The sequence below is a fragment of the Carettochelys insculpta genome, chromosome 6, assembly GCF_033958435.1.
Source record: "Carettochelys insculpta isolate YL-2023 chromosome 6, ASM3395843v1, whole genome shotgun sequence".
NCBI lineage: Eukaryota > Metazoa > Chordata > Testudines > Carettochelyidae > Carettochelys > Carettochelys insculpta.
Genome location: NC_134142.1, coordinates 72,441,174 through 72,457,388, shown reverse-complemented (window position 1 = coordinate 72,457,388; position 16,215 = coordinate 72,441,174). Strand labels below are relative to the sequence as shown.

At 42.2% G+C, this 16,215-nt stretch overlaps 1 protein-coding gene across 28 annotated transcripts in view; it reads left to right on the top strand.

The window, feature by feature from the left end:
* The window catches only part of MADD (MAP kinase activating death domain), a 158,494-nt gene that overhangs the window by 120,617 nt on the left and 21,662 nt on the right, over nt 1–16,215 (top strand). For all 28 annotated transcript variants that reach the window (XM_074997286.1, XM_074997276.1, XM_074997294.1 and 25 more), the window contains 2 exons: nt 7,969–8,041; nt 13,672–13,778. In XM_074997286.1, the coding sequence (XP_074853387.1) occupies nt 7,969–8,041; nt 13,672–13,778 (180 nt within the window). The remainder of the gene's footprint in view (nt 1–7,968; nt 8,042–13,671; nt 13,779–16,215) is intronic.

The following is a 16,215-nucleotide window of genomic DNA, read 5'->3' as shown; positions in this document are numbered from 1 at the left end:
CATAGAGCTGTTGATTGCTACTCATTGGGCCCAATCCTGTAGCTAGCTTTCTGTTCACCTTATAGTCCATTCATCCAATCCATACTTCCTTAATTTGCAGGCGAGAATATTGTTAGAGACTGTGTCGTAAACTTTGCTAATGTCAAGGTATAACACATCCATTGACTTCTCCATGTCCAAACAGCCAGTTATCTCATCATAAAAGCTAATCAGATTGATCAGGCATGACTTGTTCTTGGTGAATCTATGTTATTTCTGATTGCTTTCCCCCTCTTCCAAATACCTCAAAATGGATTCTTTAAGGAGCCTCCATGATTTTTCTGGGGACTGAGATAAGGCTGACTGGTGTATAGTTCCCTGAATTGTCCTGCTTTCCTTTTTAAAATATAGGTGCTATATTTGCCTTTTTCCAATCATCTGGGATCTTTCCTAATCCCCACAAGTTTTCAAAGGTAATGTCAACGGCTCTGCAATGACATTTGCCAATTCCATCCATACCCTTGGATGCATAAAATCCAGAACCATAGATTTGTGTATGTCTAGCTTCTCTAAATAGCTGTTTACCTGTTCTTTCCACACCGAGGGCTGCCCACCTCCTTCCTATACTGCATTGCCTAGTGTAATAGTCTGGGTGCTCACCTTGTCCATGAAGATGGAGGCAAAAAAAAAAAAAACGTTGAGTACTTTAGCTTTTCCCACATCACCTGTCATGAAGTTGCTTTCCTCATCTGGTAAGGACCCCACAGCCTCCTTGATCACATTCTTATTGTTAACGTGCCTGTAGAAACCCTTCTTGTTACCCTTCAAATTTCTTGCTAGCTGCCATGTGTGCTTTCACCTTCCTGATTAGTCTCTTGCAGTCTTGATAATTTCAATACAAAAATAATTAAAGAAATTGGCACATGAAATTACAAGTTCAGTAGCAAGGATTTTAATAAATCCATAAGATCAAGGGTCGTGCACTATGATGGGATAACTGAAAGGTAGGTAAATATTATACTTATATTTTAGGAGAGGAAAAAATTGATCCAGGAAACATTATCTTGTCCTCAATTGCATGCAAGTTCTTAGCACAAATTTTGACAGATGAGTATTTAAGGACATAGAGGGAAATAGTAATTGGGTGAAATACATCGGTGTTTTTCAGCAGGTAGATCGTGCTAGATCAACTGAACTTTTTCTTTGAAAAAGCAACTGTTGATTTTTTTCAATAAAGGAAAGGCAGATACAATCAATCAGCTTGTATTTTAGTAAACCGTCTGCTACAGTGCCACACTGGAAATGATTGGGTAAATTAGAGAAGGTGTGCATTAATACAAGACTAAAACAGTAAGTAAGGAACTAGTTAAAAGGGAAATGGCAGTGGATCATGCCGAATGGTGAGCTGTCAGGTTTGGGAGAGTTTAATGGTGGAGCGCCTCAAGGATCAGTCTTGGGACCAGTCTTATTAAACATTAATGATCTTGGCACAAAAAGTAAGAGTGTACAGACAGAATTTGCAGACAACATAAAGTTGGAAGATATTGCCAATACAGGACCCAAATATCATATAAAAATAAGGATGACTTTGAACATTTTAATAATAGAAATTGGATGAATTTAACGTGCCATGTACATTTTGGGACTAATTGCAGGACTTTTGGCTATGGTTTAGGGATGTATCAGTTGGTAGTCATAGAGGAGGAGTTGGTCAATTACAGAATGACTAGGAGATGCCAATGTAATGTGACTCAGAAAAAGGCTATAGCAATCCTAGGATGCATCAAGCAAGGAGTTTCTGGTCAAGGAAGTGTTATTACCATTATACAAAGCCTGGGTCAAACCTCCTCTGAAATACTGTGTGCAATTCTGGTTTCCCATGTTTAAGAAATATTAATTCAAACTGGAACAGATGCAAAGAAGGACTACTAGGAGGATCAGAAGAATGAAGAGAGGAAATTATGTGGGACATGTTCAGTCATTAGAAACTATTGCAATGCTGCCTGTAATCAAATATCATAAACTGTTGGCTATTTGTGACCTAATGATCCTTGGTAATCCCCCTAGCTCTTTGTTAGCCAGTGGCCGGGTAATGTGCGGTGAGGTACCAACTATGCCCTTGTTACCATCCAAGTCTTTAACTGCTGGAGCACAGGACTCCTTCGCAGCAGGCAGCCTGGGCAAGTCTGACGGATGCCCCAGGGTCCTAAACACCCGAGTCTTTTACTGCTACAGCAGAGAGCTCCTTCACAGCGGGCAGCCAAAGTTGGCTGACGGGTGCCCCAATGGTAGCACTGAGAGCCTGTCCACACCCGAGACTTCAACTGCTAGGACGCACTGTCCCGTCGCAGTGGGCAGCCAGGATTGGCTGACGGGCACGCCAGGAGTCTGCCCTGTGGAGGCGGCACAACTCTACACTAGGCTTTTAGCACTCTCACCTATGGCCAGGCTGTGGTAACCAAACAGTTAAAGTTCTTTTGATTGTGCCGGCTGTGTTGCAGTGACAAAGAGTAGCAGCAGTCAGGCTTAGATTTTAACTAGTTACAATTTTATTAAGCTACAGTTATAAGCATGTGGTTACAAAAGGCTATTGTCTACTTCTTATATGCTAGCAGAGTACAGGTGTTAACAGGTTACGTTACAATTCAGTACAACGACATCTTAATACAACGACATCTATTTATAGAGCTCTAATTCTTTAACTGTGTACACCAAAAGGAGACCTTAATGTGGGTACATCTTACCCTCCTTGCGTCTCTCGATACCAGCGTAGCCAAGCCAGGATTGGTCACTCAGTTCTGCGGAAAGACGAATACGAGGTTGGGTGTCCCCAGTTGCGGACCTCAGGAGGCAATCACCTGACCCAACCAGCAGGTAGTTGGTGGGAATGCACTCAGAGTCAGTGTGCTGCTGGGCCCATCTTTATACCCCTTGGGTCACGTATTTTCTTTCTTATATATGGTGCAGATCGTACTGGTCTGTCTTTTGTGACGCCAGTTTTTACAAGGGCAATTCTTACTTAATTTGCACTTGTAAGACAGGAGATAAAGAATTTGGGAGTACAGGACATTCTTTTACAAGGGCAGAGATTTCTCTTCTGGGTTAACTGTGTGGGTGCATCACTCCATTAATGCCAGCCAAGGGCAGTTCTCTGAGGCCCTCGTTAACGGTTAGCCTGCTAGCCCTCTATCTGTGTTTTCTGTTTCTCAGGGTCACGATGAGCCAGCACATCTGGGCCCCTTTAGGAAGGCATCAAAGACTGTGCTGTTTAACTGCTGTTCAGTGCCCTGTGTGCTCTGAGGCACATTAGAGGGGAGGCAAAAGCTGGTCTGTAGTGGGGAGATTTTGTCTGGGTACACTCTTCCAAGGCTACCTGCTGCCACTGACTCTTCTTGTGGCTCTGGAGGCTGCTGCCACTTAAACACCTAATTTCCATTTTAACCGTGGGCATTGTTTAAGCAACTGCAGCCTCCAGAGCCACAACTGGAGTCAGAGGCAGCAGGGAGCCCTGGAAGGGAAGGGTTTTAGTAGTGGGGGATTCGATCATTAGAAATATAGATAGTTGGGTTTGTGATGACCGGGAGAACCGTATGGTGACTTGCCTGCCTGGTGCGAAGGTTGCGGATCTCTCGAGGCATCTAGACAGACTTATGGGCAGTGCTGGGGAGGAGCCGGTCGTCGTGGTACATGTTGGTACCAATGACATAGGGAAGGGTAGAAGAGATGTTCTGGAGGCCAAATTTAGGTTACTAGGAAAGAGACTGAAATCCAGAACATCTTTGGTGGCATTCTCTGAAATGCTTCCAGTTCCACGCGCAGGGCCAGATAGACAGGCAGAACTTCAGAGTCTCAATGCGTGGATGAGACGATGGTGTAGGGAAGAGGGGTTTAGATTTATTAGGAACTGGGGACACTTTTGGGGTAGGGGGAGCCTATACAGGAAGGATGGGCTCCACCTAAATCAAGGTGGATCCAGACTGCTGGCATTAAACATTAAAAAGGACATAGAGCAGTTTTTAAACTAAGAGGTGGGGGAAAGCCGATTGGTGCGGGGGAGCACCTGGATCGGACGGAGACTTCTCTTACACGAGGCTCCATAGACAGGGATTCCCTAGAAGTTAGTCAGATAGGGAACGTGGGAAATAATATATGGGCAAGATCAGATGTAAAACAATCGTGCATAAAAAAATCCACCGTGTCTGTGAAAGGCGGACATATAAATAGTGGTAGTTTTCTAACATGCTTTTACACTAATGCTAGGAGTCTGTCTAATAAGATGGGTGAACTGGAGTACCTCATATCAAAGGAGGAAGTTGACATAATAGGCATCTCAGAAACATGGTGGAATGAGGACAATCAGTGGGACACTATCATACCGGGATATAAATTATATCGGAAAGACAGAACAGGTCGTGCGGGTGGCGGAGTGGTACTATATGTGAAGGATAATATAGAATCAAATGAAGTAAAAATCCTAAAGGAATCAAAATGTTCCATAGAATCATTATGGATAACAATTCATTTCTCTAATATGAATATGGCATTAGGAATATATTACCGACCACCTAACCAGGACAGTGATAGTGATGCTGAAATGTTAAGGGAGATTAGAGAGGCTATCAAAATAAAAAACACAGTAATAATAGGAGATTTCAATTATCCCCATATTGATTGGGTGCATGTCACCTCAGGACGGGATTCAGAGATTAAATTTCTTGATGCCTTAAATGACTGCTTCTTGGAGCAGCTAGTACAGGAACCCACAAGGGGAGAGTCGGTTCTCGATCTAGTCTTAACTGGAACGCAGGATCTGGTCCAAGAGGTAACTGTTACTGGACCGCTTGGAAATAGTGACCACAATATAATAACTTTTAATATTCCTGTGTTGGGAAGAACACCGCAGCGGTCAAACACTCTGGCATTTAATTTCAAAAAGGGGAATTACACTAAAATGAGGAAGCTAGTTAAACAGAAACTAAAAGGTAGAGTAATTAAACTAAAATCCCTGGAAGCTGCATGGAAACTGTTTAAAGACACCATACTAGAGGCCCAACTTAAATGTATACCCCAAATAAAAAAACACAGTAAGAGACCTAACAAAGAACCACCATGGCTAAACAGCCATGTTAAAAAGGCAGTGAGAGAGAAAAGGGCAGCTTTTAAAAAGTGGAAGTCAAATCCTAGTGAGGAAAATAGAAAGGAACATAAACACTCCCAAATTAACTGTCATAATGTAGTAAGAAAAGCCAAAAAAGAGTTTGAGGAACAGCTAGCCAAAAATTCAAAAAACAATAGTAAAATGTTTTTTAAATACATTAAAAGCAGGAAGCCTGCTAAAAAAGCAGTGGGGCCCTTGGATGATAAAGATATAAAAGGAGCGATCAAGGAAGACAGTGCCATTGCGGAGCGATTAAATGATTTCTTTGCTTCAGTCTTCACGGCTGAAGATGTTACAGAGGTTCCTAAATCTGAGCCAGCCTTTTTAGGCGACAAATCTGAGGAACTCACTCAGATTGAAGTGACATTAGAGGAGGTTTTGGAATTAATTGATAAGCTGAATAGTAACAAGTCTCCAGGACCAGATGGCATTCACCCAAGGGTTCTGAAAGAACTCAAATGTGAAATTGCGGAGTTATTAACAGTGGTTTGTAACCTATCCTTTAAATCCACTTTGGTACCAAATGACTGGAAGACGGCCAATGTAACACCAATATTTAAAAAAGGCTCTAGAGGAGATCCTGGCAATTATAGACCGATAAGTTTAACATCAGTACCAGGTAAATTAGTAGAAACACTAGTAAAGAGTAAAATTGCAAGGCACATAGAAGAGCACGAATTGTTGGGCAAAAGTCAGCATGGTTTCTGCAGAGGGAAGTCGTGTCTGTCTAATCTATTAGAATTCTTTGAAGGGGTTAATAAACATGCGGACAAGGGGCACCCAGTGGACATAATATACCTAGATTTCCAGAAAGCCTTTGACACGGTCCCACACCAAAGGCTTTTATGTAAATTAGGTGGTCATGGGATAGGAGGAAAGGTCCTTTCATGGATCGGAAATTGGTTAAAAGACAGAAAACAAAGGGTTGGAATAAATGGTAAATTTTCACAATGGAGGGGGGTAACTAGTGGTGTTCCCCAGGGCTCAGTCCTGGGACCGATCCTGTTCAACTTGTTCATCAATGATCTAGAAAATGAGGTAAGCAGTGAGGTGGCAAAGTTTGCAGATGACACCAAGTTGTTCAGGACAGTCAAAAGCAAAAGGGATTGTGAAGAACTACAAGGAGATCTCAGCAAACTGAGTGATTGGGCAGCAAAATGGCAAATGAAATTTAATGTGGGTAAGTGTAAGGTAATGCATGTTGGAAAAAATAACCCAAATTACACGTACTACATGATGGGGTCAAATTTAGCTACGACAGATCAGGAAAGGGATCTTGGAGTTATAGTGGATAGTTCTCTGAAGACATCCACGCAGTGTGCAGCGGCAGTTAGTAAGGCAAATAGGATGTTAGGAATTATTAAAAAAGGGATCGATAATAAGACAAAAGATATCATACTTCCCCTATATAAAACTATGGTACGCCCACATCTCGAGTACTGCGTGCAGATGTGGTCTCCTCACCTCAAAAAAGATATATTGGCATTAGAAAAGGTTCAGAAAAGGGCGACTAAGATGATTAGGGGCTTGGAAAGGGTCCCATATGGGGAGAGGCTAGAGAGACTGGGACTTTTCAGTTTGGAAAAGAGGCGATTGAGGGGCGATATGATAGAGGTATATAAAATCATGAATGGTGTGGAGAAAGTGAATATAGAAAAATTGTTTGCCTTTTCCCATAATACAAGAACTAGGGGACACCAAATGAAATTGATGGGTAGTAGGTTCAAAACTAATAAAAGGAAATTTTTCTTCACACAGCGCACAGTCAACCTGTGGAACTCCTTGCCCGAGGAGGCTGTGAAGGCCAGGACTCTATTAGGGTTTAAAAAAGAGCTTGATAAATTTTTGCAGGTCAGGTCCATAAATGGCTATTAGCCAGGGATAAAGTATGGTGCCCTAGCCTTCATAACAAGGGCAGGAGATGGATGGCAGGAGATAAATCACTTGTCTTCTGTTCTCCTTCTCTGGGGCACCTGGCATTGGCCACCGTCGGCAGATGGGATGCTGGGCTTGATGGACCTTTGGTCTGACCCAGTATGGCCATTCTTATGTTCTTATGTTCTTAAGGGAAGCCCCCAGAAGAGGAAGATGGCACCTCAGGGAGCCTCCGCATGCTGCATGAGAGCTGGGGGGAGGGGTAGCCTAGCCTGCCCTCCTGGACCCACACTGAGAAGGAGGTGGTGGCTGTGGAGGAGCAGGGGCAGCACGCGGAGCTCCTTGTCTCAGGCAGGTAAATCCAAGGGATGTGGTTGGGGGGAGGCAGATTTGGGGCTGATAGGTGTTAAGCCTGGGGAGATAGGATGGTGGGCTTGCAGGATGGGTAGGTAAAGCTTGGGGATAGGAGGTAGATTTGGGGGCTGAGGTGGGTAAAGCCTGGAGATGGGATGACAACTTTCTAACTAGTACAAATCGTTGTGTCTGCACTGCTTTTAAAATAATGGTAACAAAAAGTACGGCTTAACATTATTTATTAAGGACGGTCTCATTCACGTGCATTGCGGCTCTCGAAGTATTGATTTTGTAACTGAATTTGAAAAAAATGGTGTTTCTTGCTATTTCAGTTGCAGATCCTTGTCCTAGGATATACTCATGGAAATGATCATACAAGAGGAAAAGGCTTGACCTTTTTGAGAGACTTAGTCACACAGTTTAAGGCCAGAAAGAACTACCAGTAAATTGTCTCATCTCCTGTATATCATAGGTCACCAGCACTACCGAGCAGCCACACACTAAATCCAGTAGTCAATGCTGTTTAGCTGCTATGCACTTTCATTGCTGCAGTATTGCTACTGTATAGTGTGAAAACACATTATCTAACTCTTGTCTTACAGTGTCGAGAATTGTACTATTGTGTAAAAGACAGTATGGAACGAGCGGCAGCAAGACAGCAAAGCATTAAACCAGGTGAGTTACGACCTACAAGCTGGGGTGGCCAGGATTTAGCAGGTATTATATGAACAACCCACCTAATTAATGTAGTGTTGTTATAGCCATTTCCATCCCAGGAAGAAGGTGGGTGAGGTAATATCTTTTAATGAACCAGTACAAAATAGTACCTCACCCACCTTTTGTCTCTTTAATGACAGTTTGTGTGAATGTAGTTATTTTTATTCAGTGACCTCAAAGTTCTGTTTTCTCCTCTACATTTGCATACATAGAAAGTTGTGGTGGAGAAGATGATGGTTTTTCATTATCAGCTGAAGTAGACCTCACCAAAAACCATACTTTTCTAAAATCAGTCACCCCGTTGGGGGTCTGACGTACCAGTACAGTGATGATTCCGAAAAAATACTGCATGACATGAAACCTTACTCGAGCTCTCTCCTTAAATTTTACTGGTCCTGTCTTTCCTTTGATCAGGACCTATCTGTTCCATGCTGTGACTCTCTGAAAGGGTTGCTCCCATCTCTGTTGTGGTTCAGGGTGAAGTCTACAGATTTCCACTTGTCCCAGCGAATCAGGAGTGATTAAACCTGCGGCTTTTTGCAGAGTCCTAACATTTAGAGCCTGTCTGTATGGAAAAATTATGGAGCTATACCTACTCATAGACCTGGAAGGGACCTTGAGAGGTCATGGAATCTAGTCCCCTGCCCTCACAGCAGGACCTGTCACCACCCCCTGACAGATTATTTATTTATTTATTAAAAACCTGTTTGCCCAAGATCCCTGAATGGGCCCCCCAAAGACTGAGCTCACAACCCTGGGTTCACACGGCAGTGCTCAAGCCACTGAGCTGTCCCTCTCTCTACCAATGTAAAGTAAGATGTGAATTTAAATCAATAAAGTTTACCAGTGTAACCCATTGAGCAGACACTTAGTCCCATATAAGAGAACTTTTTAACTCATGTCACTTTGCAGGGGCTAAAGTAACCAAAAACCCTCACTATTTTACACTGTAATAAGTGTTCTCACGTGGGGATTGAAACTAATACAACTGTACTTGTACAGCTGGTAAAGCATTCCCATCTGGACTAATATTAATAAATCCAGGCATGCTGTAGCTGGCAAACTAGCAAGCCTCTTTTAAAATGTGCATATGTACAGAAATGTGATAGCTATTCTTACTCAACATACCATTTCTATATGGGAGTTCAGTGCTAACAGTGTGTGAACAGTGCTTAGATGACAAAAATAATTTTATTACCCTTGATAGTACAGCAGCCCAATCTGGCTTTGGAAGCTGGAGTGGGAGTCTACACTGGTTCATGCATAATTATCAACCTAATTGTGTTCTTGTCAACATGGGGATGTTGTACGAGTATAAGGTGCAGTGTGAATTTAAGCCAATTTAGTTATACTTGTATAACTTCCCACATGGATGCTCTTATTCCAGAACAGGGCCTTTTTTCAGTTTAATATATGTCCTTTTGGAAGTATGTAAACTAAGCAACAATGAAAAGGTCGCTGATGCTCTGAAATGTGTGTCCCCATTGGAAGGTGGGAAATGGGAGTAGTTATATCAATAGCAGTTTAACTCTACCAGTATCATTATACTGGTATAACTGAAAAAATCTCCCATGGAGAGAAGCCTCAAATTCCACTTGTAGAGCCAAATACTGCCCAACGGTTTTACTTGAAACACCTTGTTGAAAACATAAAGAAGGTGTAAGATATCAGTTGAAAGCAGTGACACGCTGGTTGTTAATGTTACTGTGAAATGTGTCTTAACACTGCCTGAGGAATTATGTACTTGATACTGAGCTTTGAAGTCTGTAGTCAAGAGGGAGAAACAGGTATTTTTCAAGGCAAGATGGAAGACAGTTATCTTCCTGCCTCTAATGCAGTGGTTCCCAGCCTTTTCAGTAACACTGCACACTGCTCAAACAATTCCACAGCATACCCTCTTTTTTCGGCTGAATCAGTTGCTCATAAACATCACACTTACTTTGGTTACAGTCTTACTAGAGAGATTTGCAACTCCGTAGTACATACAACAAGCTAAACAAGGATCAAATGCATTGTTTTAAATCTGCCACAGAGTACACCATCTGAAACAGTGAGGACGGACACATTTTCAAAATCTGCTCAATGCCATGCTAGGGATGTTGAGTAGACAAGTAACAACTGAAAGCAGGCTCCCCTCGCCACCAGCCTGTTGGTGCTGGGATGGAGCATTTAAAACGTGTCCCAGCTTCAACAGGCTTCCGCCCCACCTCCGTCTTCCTTGCCACAGCAGAGAGTCGGTGCAGGCTCCCTGCCACTCATTTGGACCAGGAAGCAGCATTTCAGCTGCATTCTGTTGTGAATGGACCCTGTGGGGGACATCATTTCTCTTTATGATGGCTCTGCAAAGAGCCACAGTGAGGGGAAAGTGACAAAACTTCATGGCATACTTGGACAATTTTCATGGCACACCAGTTGAAAACTACTGCTGTAATGTAGACTGAGCATGGTGATGCCACAGCCCATGGATAATTCATTTGCATCAGAGATCAACCAGATAAACATGGTGATGTGAAATCAGCCTGGGAAGACACTGGAGTCTGACCCCCACGGATCCATCCTGATTCTGGTGACAAAGGCGCCGAACTCTGGAGAATATGAAGAGAAGCAAAAAGATATTTTATCACTGAAGAAACAAAGAGGTTGGCATTCTTTCCATTTGTGAGCAGTGAACCCCCAGCTATGTGGATTGGTGATGCTAAGAAGTGGCTGTAAGTGAGTATTCCAGGATGAAACAACCCAGCACTGGGCCAACAGGGATGGACCAATACTCTGGATCAGGGTAGGTTCAGGAGGCCATGTCCTCTTCTGCATATGCCTCAGGTGGAAGAGTCAGATAAAAAGAGTCAGCACGGCTTGGTTGGGGAGGATGAGGAGGGGGGAGGCAGTGTATTCCTCCCTGACCACCTACACACACACCTTCCATCTCTGCAGTGGCGCAAACTGGCCGACACTGGTTCTTCAGTCACAGCACCCCTTTTGCAGCTGGAGCACCAGCGCCAGCTTACACCACTACTGGGGAAGAGGAGGCTGAGCTCCAAGTCTTGTGGCCTAGATCAAAGCAAACCACAGGTTGTAGTTCACCCCATCCTCCCCTTGTGCACACACATCCCCCTCAGCTTACACTCTCCCGCCAGGAGCTCACCTTTGTGCAGTTACCTTATTTAACAGGATATTGTGATGACTGGATGGCAGGGTGTACGATTTCCATGCCTGACTAATGTTGACGACCTGGTTTAATACACAGAGCCTTGCTCAGAGTGAGAAAACAAGAAGACAAGCATTGTTGCCTTTTGGGTTATGTTTTAATCACTAGAAAGCAAATAAAACCAAATACTTTGGTTTTATTGCTAGCCCTTTTCTGTTTCTGTTGTTTGTGCTTAGCTTATTCTTGTTTTTCACACAAATTCATTTTGATGTAAAAGACACCAGAAGCCATCTTGGCAACTAGAGGCCAGTGAGCCTAATTATAGTACCAGACAAATTGATTTACCCTAAAGAACAGACTTATTGAGCACATAGATGAACTTGGTTTGTGAGGAAGAATAGACACGGCTTTTGTAACAAAAAATCATGTCTCACCAATCTATTATTATTTTTTGAGGGGGGTCAACAAACATATTAACAAGGGTAATCCAGTGGATATAGTGCACTTGAACTTTGAGAAATCTTTTGATCAAGTTTCGGAGGGGTAGCTGTGTTAGTCTGGATCTGTAACAGCAACAAAGGGTCCTGTGGCACCTTATAGACTAACAGAAAAGTTTGATCAAGTTGCCATTCTCAGACAAAAAAGCTTCAAAAACAGACTGCAGGGAGAAACTACCAAGTTAAAATTTATATGGAAATTTGACACCCCAAAACAAGGTTTAAATAGAACATGGAGTGGTTCTCACAATACAATAGGTAATTTCTTATTCAGGTACTCTCACATTCTCATCACTATTGTAGATGAGCCATATCCAGTCTGATTTAATTAGAGTTGATGTCACACACTCATGTCTGAATCCCTCACCAAAGGTTCTTAAGCAAAATAAGCAGTCATGGAATAAGAGAGAAAAGCCTCTCATGGATCTGTAACTGGTAAAAAAAAAAAAAAAAAAAAAAAAAAAAATACAGGAAACAAAGGAACAACTGGTCAGTTTTTGGAATGGAGAGAGGTGAATAGTCGTCCCACAAGGGTTTGTGCTGAGACCATTGCAGTTCAATGTACTTCATTAATGATCTGAAGCAAGGAGCAAACAGTGAGGTTTCAACATTTGAAGATGATGCAAACTTACTCAAGATAAATGCAAAGAAGACCACAAGAAATTACAAAACTCAAGAATCTCACAAAACTGGGTGACTGGGTAACAAAATGTCAAAATGTCCCATGAAATTCAGTGGTGATAAATTCAAAGTATGCTCATCCCTTGTTAAACGAGTACTTTACTTCTGAGTACTTGCCTAAACGAGGGACACATATACCCACCTTAGTTCACTAGATGAGTGAACTCCCACCCCCCACCATTAATATGAGCCTTACCCCACTCCCTGCGTCTCCAACCTGCCATAGTCTGACACCCCCCTCCCCGCGCCCCCGCCGACACTTGCCCTGTGACCCAAGCCTGCAGCAGCCTGACCTTCCCCACTGGCCCTGCAGCTCCTACCCGTGGCAGCTGGACCCCCCCACTGGCCCGGTAGACCTAACCCGCCCAAGCCTGACCCCCTGCTGGCCCGCACACCCATCCTGCAGCAGCCTGATGGCCCACCTGCCTCACAGACCCAAACCACCACCGAGTGTTAAGCCTCCCTCCCACTCATGGCCCCAAAGTGCCCCAGCCTTTAACCCTCCCCAAGCCCCAAACCCAAGGTTCACTTACCTTTCAAAAGCAGTGCCACATGCTGCTGCTCCTTTGCTGAGTTAGGAGCGCTAGGAACCAGTCAGAGACTTTTATCTGTATTTAATGGTAATTTAGTGTCCCTCTTGTGAGCTTTCGCCTACGAGCTGAAAGTTGGCAACCAATTATGCTTGTATAGTGAGAGATGAGTGTAATGCACATTGGAAAACATAATCCTAACTATACATATAGAATGATGAGGTCTAATTTAGCTGTTACCACTCAAGAAAGAAATCTTAGAGTCATTGTGGATAGTTCTTTTGAAACCATCTACTCAGTGTGCAACAGCAGTCAAAAAAAAATCCTGTGTTAGGAACCATTAGGAAAGGGATAGCTAATAAGGCAGAAAATGTCATATAATGTCGCTATGTTGTGCTCACACGTTGAATACTGCATGTAGCTTTGGTTGCTCCATCTCAAAAATGTTATATGAGAAGTAGAAAGGGTACGGAGAAGGGCAACAGGCAGGTATGTGTTCTGTCTCTTTAGTTCCCTCACATGTTACATAACTTTAGAGACATTAGCAATTAAATATGTAATAGAGTTTAGAGCAGTAACTGCTGGACTTCGTTCATGACATAAAAGCAGCAATCCACTGTTGCAGTGCACGTTACGTGGAGTTCTTGCTTTGATCACTCAATAAAAAGAGAGTACTGTGCAGATCACTCTGACTCTTTCCTGCTCTTCTTCTATTTGTTTATTGTCATATTGCAGGCCCTGAATTGGGTGGTGAGTTCCCAGTGCAGGATATGAAAACTGGTGAAGGAGGGCTTTTGCAAGTCACACTGGAAGGAATTAACCTGAAGTTTATGCACAGTCAGGTAAGAGGCAGATCTTCAGCGGGCATATGTGAGCATGAAGCTTTTTGCAGCACCTCTTCATTAATGTGTTTCCTCTTCCCTGCACCACAAAGGGGAAAGTGTAGGAATGCAAAGGGGAATATGGCTTATTTTCTGTATTTTAAATACTTGAAAAAAAATTCTCGGGGCACCACATTTAAAAAATAAAGCCTAAAGTAATAACTTTGTTTCTGACTGCTAGAATTCTGTAGGTGCACAAGGTAAGTGCTGCTCAAGGTACCAAAAGAGTTAACAGTAACAAAAATAGGTGATAATCTAAGCTGCTGTAATGTGTCATGTAGTAAACTCTTGCCTTCTGATGGCACAATTATTTAACACTGTGTCTGTAAGATTAAGCTTAGGTGTATTTACAGACATTTCAGGTAACTTTTGTCATCTTGTTTAAGTTTTGTATTATAAAAATGGGGGTGGGGCAGGGGAGTCTACATAGCAAAAAGAAAACAGAGTGAAAGAATGACACGTTGAAGAAGATGAGAATAAATTACTGATTTTTTTTTTTTCCCCTCCTTTCCAAATAGCAGTCTGTCTGTAGGTGTAGAGGAAACACTAATAGAATCGTTTTATCATTTTCTTCCCTTCTCTGAATGCTGTTTCTTTTGCTTTCCTTAGTCCTTGCTTTTGTTTTTGTTTTGCTTTGTGTTCATGTTTGTTTTGCATATGTCTTAGAGGTGTGCTGTGCTGGACAGTAGAACTGTTTTTAGCAGAGGGAGTGGGATATGTGTGTGAGAGTGAAGTGGATGTCAGTCAGTCCCTTGTGGAGTGTTTTACCCTTTCCCATATAAACCTTGTTCCTTTACACACTCACTTGCTTTCAGACTGTGGGGAGAGCATTTGTTCCTCTCAAGACACAAAACAGAATTATGAAACTTAGAAAAGAATACCTATTAACCTTTTCTGTAAACCTATTTTCATGTGATTGATGGCCTTTTAGAGTAGGGGAGGATTGAGAGGATACAAGTAGCCTATTAATTTTTTTGTTTTAAACATTTCACTTCCCTGAAAATGGGAAAATTCCCATACATTCCACCACTTGAAGAATTGTATTGCCTCTTAGCTTTTGCTTAAATAAGCCAGATGAGTCCAAGGCTACCACAAGCCTTTTGCATAGCCTTGCAGTTCAAGTTATTACACTGTTGTGATAACAAAGATTGTATCTGATCTGTTTGAACTTTTCGTTTGAAGTCCTGATTGAAAAACCTTAACAGCAGATTCTACTGCAAACCCTGGGCATTATCTAAGTGGATTTTAAAATGGAAATTATCTTCTTACAATGCTGTATATTCTTTTCCCATATCCTTTCAAACAGAGAAAAATACAGGGTGATAAAAATTTCAACAGCCTGAACTGTAAAAGAGTGCAAACAAAGTGGTGGGATTAATTTTTTTGTCCCCTGAATAGTTGGTTGTGAGAAGGAAGCAAATTGCACGTATTCCAACAACGAGATCTCAGATTTAGTTTCTGGTACTGAGGAATAAATAATTTGGAATCATTTGTTAGATCTTTCTTATTATTGGAAACATCATCTGTACTTGAAAATCAACTTATCTTGATTACCCTCAAAATGTGAATTGCTCCATTTACATAGGTAAGACTGTTTCTAAAAGAGGTCTTTTAGCTGGCATGAGCTGTTCTGCCTGGTGGCCTTCCCTTGCCTATTTTGGGCAGTTAATGATTTGGGGATTAAGTGAAAATAGAGTGTAATTGATGGTTTAGTGAAAAGAAGTACCCAGATGCCTTTCTGCATTCTCTGTTTTCCTAGGAGATGCAATTTCTCCAGTAAATTTGTCTTTAAATCAGCACCTGAGCTTGCAGCTTTGTAAGTACATAGCAACTGAAAAGATTGCTGAAGTTCATTGCTATGCAGACTTTCAAGAATATCTCTACAGTGTTTGCAGGAGACTCATTCAGGATAGTGGAGCAATCTTAACTCTTGTGTTTCCTCTCTGAAGAAACAAATGTTCTAGGACCTGAGCATATAGCTGATTCCCAATCACCTTCCTATACCTTCTCCTCAAGCCGCAAGTTGTCTCATCCAGAAAGGACTAACTGCCGTTATGCTTTTCCAGTATGTGGATGCATATCTGAAGAGATTGTCAATTTAACGGTGTAGGCCATTAGATAAACTCATTGCACTGAAGCTGGCATCTGTGTCCTAGATCATGGAAAAAAAATGACTATGATCTCTGACTGGTCTCATTTTCCTTTTTCGGATTCATATTTTTTAAAACAAAGATCAGTCAAAACCAGTTCTATCTTTTTCCACCAGTGGGAACCCCTCTCTGGCATACCGTATGAAATTAACAAACAAAATGAAATCTCTGAATCTTCATGCATGTTTTTTAAAGATGAAATTAGTGCTGCCCAAAGTAATCATCTGGATCGGTTTGGACAGGAGTGC